The sequence below is a fragment of the Dreissena polymorpha genome, chromosome 2 (assembly GCF_020536995.1).
Source record: "Dreissena polymorpha isolate Duluth1 chromosome 2, UMN_Dpol_1.0, whole genome shotgun sequence".
In the NCBI taxonomy this organism is placed as follows: Eukaryota; Metazoa; Mollusca; class Bivalvia; order Myida; family Dreissenidae; genus Dreissena; species Dreissena polymorpha.
In genome coordinates, this window is record NC_068356.1 from 152155280 (window position 1) to 152161971 (window position 6692).

General features: G+C 37.6%; 1 protein-coding gene across 2 annotated transcripts in view; it reads left to right on the forward strand.

The window, feature by feature from the left end:
• The first annotated feature begins 1874 nt into the window (after positions 1–1874).
• Positions 1875–6692, forward strand: part of LOC127869472 (uncharacterized) — an 11439-nt gene continuing 6621 nt past the window's right edge. The window contains exons 1-2 of one of the 2 annotated variants that reach the window (XM_052412084.1): positions 1875–2048; positions 4515–4604. In XM_052412084.1, coding sequence (XP_052268044.1) covers positions 1991–2048; positions 4515–4604 — 148 coding nt within the window. In that variant the 5' untranslated portion in view covers positions 1875–1990. The remainder of the gene's footprint in view (positions 2049–4514; positions 4605–6692) is intronic. The other variant, XM_052412083.1, reaches the window with a different exon arrangement.

Below are 6692 nucleotides of genomic sequence, written 5' to 3' on the forward strand. Positions count from 1 at the left end.
AAACATCTCCATAAAATGATGGTTGGAAAATTCCATTAGGTAAGTGCCATTTTCAAGAATCATTATATTTAGAAATTAAATCACCATACTTTGTGTGAAATTTAGCGAATTTACTTGTTAGGTTATGATACAAAAAACCTTGTTTTAGCAATTTCTTCGTTAATATACGATTACGATCATTAAAATCTTCAAATACATGAACATGCTCTGGCATATCGTACCAACTGCAAAATGTAAATACCATAGGATGGACCTTTATGGATGTTGCCATCTAGGAACGGAGAATTCACAATTTCAAAGCAGCGTCTGTATATCCACATTTTCGAGTCAGTGACTATACACTACTATTTTTTAATTTTATTTTTTATTTTATTAGCATGCTACATTAAACAATATTCATATTACATTCGCATCACGCGACTGGATTTTTTTATTGAGTTGTTTGTTCCCTCAATTTATGATTTATTAAGACTATTACGAATATTATATTTTTAAATAAAATAATAATCGATACATTTACATGTAAAATATGAAACAGTGAAAGCGTGAAGTTGTCTTAATAGTGACAGGACGTTAAGCCCGACACTTTGCATAATTCTTGTATTGTTACACGTTTCAACGACGTGAGGTATTATACTGCATATATCAATACCGTTACCTGATAAACGATATTGAGTACTTCTATACTTGACCCGATGTCAGATCCAAACCATAAGAAATAATGTATATTTCGGCCCCCGTAGAGTATATGGAATGACTGTTACATGTGCTCAAATATCAAAATTTGCGAGATTTTGACAGGTGTCAAACACAACGAATTATAATTACGCAAAATGATAAGTCGATATATATTCGTGAGCAGTTTAAAACCTCCTCCGAACTGTGACGCATGACTATTAAAGCTGTTTACAAATATTTATTCGAGACACTGGCATTATGTAAAATATCGCACATGGTATCTACAGATAGATATGCAAGCTGTGTAAGTTAACATATATTTTCCGTAGACATGGTAACTAAAGATTCATATTTACTCTTTCTATATTACAAGTCGATACAAAATTAGTGCAATATCAAAGCCATGAGCTGAAAGAATTTTTCATTTTGTAAGATAATCGAGAGCGTTTGGAAATAGTGTGACTCTTTTACCGAGTTATATTACTTTTAATTATTATCGAGTTTAAGATGTTTTAGATTGAGTGATACGCACAATTTATTTGGTAGTAATGTGTCTGGTCCTCTGAATTTGATTATCGTTATATATGTTTCGATGATAACAATATTATATTGCGTCCTATATTTAATTTATCTACATGTAGTTTGCCACGTATATCGATACATTATATGATATTATACTTCACCTTCACGCTTCGTAGTATACTCAAATGTTCAAACGTTTTCCATGCAGACATTTTACAGTATATTTTTCTTTGGCAAATTTGTGATATAAGTAACACTTACTAATTTAAACGTATTTCGCTCTGATCTTTATAACTGGCCTGAGGCTTTTCCTATCTCAAAATAAAGAATCTTTGGAATAAATTGCAGGACCATTCATACCGATTACATTCGTTTGCATGGTCGTCTAATACGATTTATAGACTTGTTGATGCATTTCTGTCGATCCATAAAAGAATACGAATATTTATGAAATAACGAGAAACGAGCATGTTAATATCGATACCACCATTAGCACTTACATCTGCGGAGATAAAATACGCAGATAAAAATGTTTGCTTGAAATAGAACGTGCGTCACTGTCAATTTATGAAGATGACCTTCTTATCAAAGTTTTTAAACTGCATTAAGACTAGGTAGCAACACTTTTGATTAGCACGCCCTTGTCAAACGGTTTATTGTTGCTGTCACGATAAGCAGTTTGATACGCAGATGTAGTTTTATACAGTATCGTCGAAACGTTATTGAGAAAACGTTTTAATTTGTTTTGTTTCATCTGCGCATTTATTTTTTTAGATATTTGTCAGACATAATGTTGATATTCACGGCGTGTGTTGCTTCCTTTATGTTATGTTACAATGTTTCATTGGGTGAGTCGTGGCTTGTAAAGTTAATGTTTACAATTAACACGTATCAAAAATGTATTTTACGACCATATTTTATATTTGCGCCGCAATGGTTCAAGTCAAGCATCAACAAGGCGAACACAAGAACGTTTTTTGGCGCTGATATCGGCAGTGACCAGTGCTCAACACCACCAGGCTGAAGTTAAATAGCAAGCGCATCACAATGAACTCCCGCGTTAGATTTGAGTTGGAGAAATTGAAAGATCCAGAGATTGCAAAGGTATTTCAATCACAGATAGGTGGCAAGTTTGCAGCCCTGAGCATCATAGACAATGAAATCGACAACATCAAAAATGTCCTACTGTCATCGACCGAAGAAGTGCATGGGAGAGAGTGAAAGAAGAACTAGTTATGAGTGACAAATAAAATCATTGACTTATGTGACAAAAGAAGAGAGCTGAAGCATGAGAAGTACACCAGCCTAGACTCTAGAGCAAATAGAAAGCGAACAGGGGGCTAGGGAAGACGAAGAAAAAGGAGGAATGGATCGAGAAATAATGTATCATTCTCAACAAAGACATAACCACTGGCAGCATCAAAAAGGTATACAGCACCCTCAAGATCCTCACGACGACTAGTCAGCCCAGGGCCAGTGGTATAGCAGACACTGACGGGAATCTCCTTACCGAGAGTGCCGCAGTCCTAAACAGATGGGGGCAATACTTCAGTGACCTCTACAACTATCCGCTTCAACCAGACTCCAGTCTCCTTCAGAACGATCCCAGACCAGAAGAGGGCGACGAAAGTCCGCCCATACTTGAGAAAGAGGTGGAGGAGGCAGTGCGTAGTCTCAAGGACGGACAATGTCCGGTAATAGACAACGTCCCTTCCGAGTTGATTAACCACGGAGGAGAGGCAATGAATGCAGCATCGATGACAATATGCCAAAAAATCTGGGGGAGAAGAAATGGCCCACGGAGTGGACCCAGTCACTTCTCATACTCCTACCGAAAATGGGCAACCTCAAGTTGTGCGAGAATTACCGCACCATCAGTCTCATCAGTCATCATAACAAAGTCACGCTACGCATAATCCTTAATTGATTGAAAACTAAGGCCAAGGAACTGCTGGTCGACGAGCAGGCTGGATTCAGAGTTGGGCGGAACACAATAAAACAGATCTTCAACTGCAGAATAATCTATAAAAAACACCTGCAATGCCAACGTGAACTCTTCCACAACTTTATTGACTTCACGAAAGCTTTCGACCGCGAGTGGCCTATGACATGTTATGAGAGGATTCAACATTGACGAAGGACTTGTGCAAGTCATTCAAGAACTTAACGGAAATGCCAACAGCGCAGTACTTCTCAATGGACAGCATGGGGATTTCTGCAGGACAGCAGTGGACGTCCGTCAGGAATATGTGCTCTCTCCCGTTCTGTTCAACATTTTACTTGAGAACATACCAGTAATGCAGGAGACTCTCTATGACCACCACACCTCTATCTCCATCGGTAGAAGACCTATTTCCAACATGAGATTCGCTGATGACATGGATCTCATTGGTGGCACCAACAGTGAACTTCAAGATGTCACCAAGATACTCTAAAAGAGCAAGATCATACGGGATGGAGTTCAGCACGGAGAAGTCAAAGATCATGGTGAAAATCACGACCAACACCTGTGCAGACATCACCATAAACGGCGAAAAGCTAGAAAAAGTGACAAGTTTTATGCACTTTGGCGCAACCCTGTCCAAGAATGGTACCAGTACCGCTGAGGTCGTAATAAGAATTGGCAATGCAACCGCAGCGTTGGCCAGACTGAACAGGCTGTGGACAAGCATTTTTGTCAGCTTCTCCACCAAATGCAGGCTCTTCAAGTCCTTCGTTGTCTCCATCCTACTCTTCGGCTGCTAGACATGGACGCTTCACGCGGTTAAAGAACGCAGGATACATGCATTTGAACATAAATGTCTTCGAAGAATGCTCCGCATCTCCTATACTGAGCATAAGACCAACGAGTACGTCCAGAACATGACTGCAACACGTGTTGGACACAAGAGCCCCTACTGGCGACCGCCAAACGACGAAAGCTGGCTTGATTTTAATTCGTCACCAGGCATGACTCTCAATGCAAAATTGTTCTCCCGGGCACGCTAGATCTTCAGATAACATACTAACTTACGGAGAATAATGATAGAACACAACAATGCGACGATTGGAGTTGTATGGTTTAACGGGTTGCTAAAGAGCAACATAGCTACGAATGTTTTGGTTGGTTTGAGGATTGAACTCGAGGCATTGGATATTGTGTATACATTTTCATAAATTGAAGTTAAGGCTCGGAATCATTGCCTATTCGTTCGGGGGTACAGAGGTTACACGTACATACTTTTATTTATGACAATACTTATTATCTACTGTTCTCACAACTTACTGGTTTTGTTGTGGTTCGTTTAGCAAAACTACGTGTTCTTTATTTTCAGTTTATGCGTTTTGCGACCATTTCGATTTCACATCGTGTCGATGTCCTGCAACATTGGATAAAGAGTGGTGTTGGATCTGCCCATGTCCTAGTATGAACGATTTTTTTTATTCCACTCTTTTGAACTGTTCAATAGGAAATACAATGTAAACCTAATTAATAGTTTGAAAGGACTTTATCGCGTTTCCAATGTTTTAAAACCACGTGAACATCAAACAAAACAGAATTACATAACCAAATCTTAGTGCTGTTCTTATGACATAAATTAGGTTCATTACATTTATTCCTAGTGGACTCTCCCATCCGTCGGATATTTTTATTTCCAAAATTAGGGATGTCTAGTATATTTATTGCTATATTTAGAATATTTCTTATAGAAATTTCTTTACGCAAACAGCGCAGACCTTGATGAGACGCCGCATCATGTGGTGTCTCATTTGGATCTACGCTGATTGCCAATGCCTTTTTTCTAGACACTAGGCATACATGGGATAAACAACGTTTCTTTAAAGATACTTTTGTTCGTTTGATATTGCAAATATATTGGTAGACGATTTTGTAAACTAAGTCGATCTTCTTTGGTGGATATATTCTTTATTATGTGTTGCGTTTTTCCTTCATCGTGAACTTGCTAATATGGCGAGAAATGATTTCTCATTACAAATGTTTAATATTAACCCTGTTTATTAATGTTTCGTAACGAACTCCAACCGGTCAGAAATAACACACAAATAATTCAGTGACAGCAGCAACAAAAAGAGTATTTAATTTTTTTTTCTGGAAAATTGTCGTATTATACATATACACGGCTGATTATAAGTAGACTAATGATGGATGTTGTGTTTGTGAGGTGGCACGTTCCGCACAATTTCAAACACGGGCATGTTCGCAAGGTCTTTAATCCGAATAATGATATTGAGCGAAAATATCGCTCGATTTATCTGCAACAGTGACATTCTCAGAGATGCATTAAAAGGATTGATATGCTGTTCATAGCAATAATACGTGGGGCGTTACTTGATTAGGCTTCATTTGGCAGGGGTAATATTCTGCACACATCATTAGAGGAAAACTGGCCTCGTGTTTACAAAACATATTTGCAATCGAAAATCGATTTTAACTGACATCAACTATATTTTGCCTATCAACTACAATTAAAATCCATTTTCAATGACAAGCAAAATCGATTTTCGATTGCAAAAACTGTTTTGAGAACACGGGGCCAGATCGTCTAGAAATAAACACCTCTTTGTTGATTGAATTTCGACCTAATGTGGACTCCGAAACAAAGTTATGCAGTACATTAAGACACCGTAAAACACAAGGTGGTAGAATGGGGGGAGGCGGGGAAAACCCTGCGTGTAGTTAAACATAAATGTCCGCCGATTCGCGATTGTCTCTAAGTCGCGGAATGCCGGAAGCTCAAACATTATTAACTGTGGCTCTAGTTGACCCTAAGTAAAAATCTACATTTTTGTGATTTAGTCAACAATTGTGACTTATTGTATTAGTTGTACATACCTCAATAAAGTCGCTGGACATGGACAATTATGGTGATATCTAAATAAATTTGCGCGGGCAATTTGTCGCCCGAAATTTTCATCTTTAATATCCCTATAATTGTTCAATTGTCTTTTCACAAGTAGCTTTATGTCCAAAGGTTTTGCTTCTCGAAGAAAGTTTGGTAACATCTAATATGACGACCAAGTAGATTTAAAGTGGTGATGTCAAACCACTATGTATAGAATGGATTTTCTGGCCATGATACTGATACTTTCAACGTTTATTCAATTAATATGAACATAACATAAACAATAGAAACGTCAGATTAAGCGATATGTTACATAACTTATTAAATCGATCCCTTTAAACCATGACGTTCCTACACGATAATGATATTTTCGTAAAGTTTACTTACTTAATATAATATAGCTCGAACGTACATAATGGAGCATTAATCTTACTTAATGTTGCTTTTCTTGTACAAATTTATTTCATAAATACCCGTACTTGACGTCCTGATTGCAATCATTTAGAAGTGTAGTTCTCATGCCGAATACATTATATTCCACTCGTAATATTACGAAGTTGTACTTAGTAGATACCTTATTATTTTATACTCGTACTTACATAATGGTGTAATTGCCTTACTTTCTGAATCGTAAATATTACATGGCGT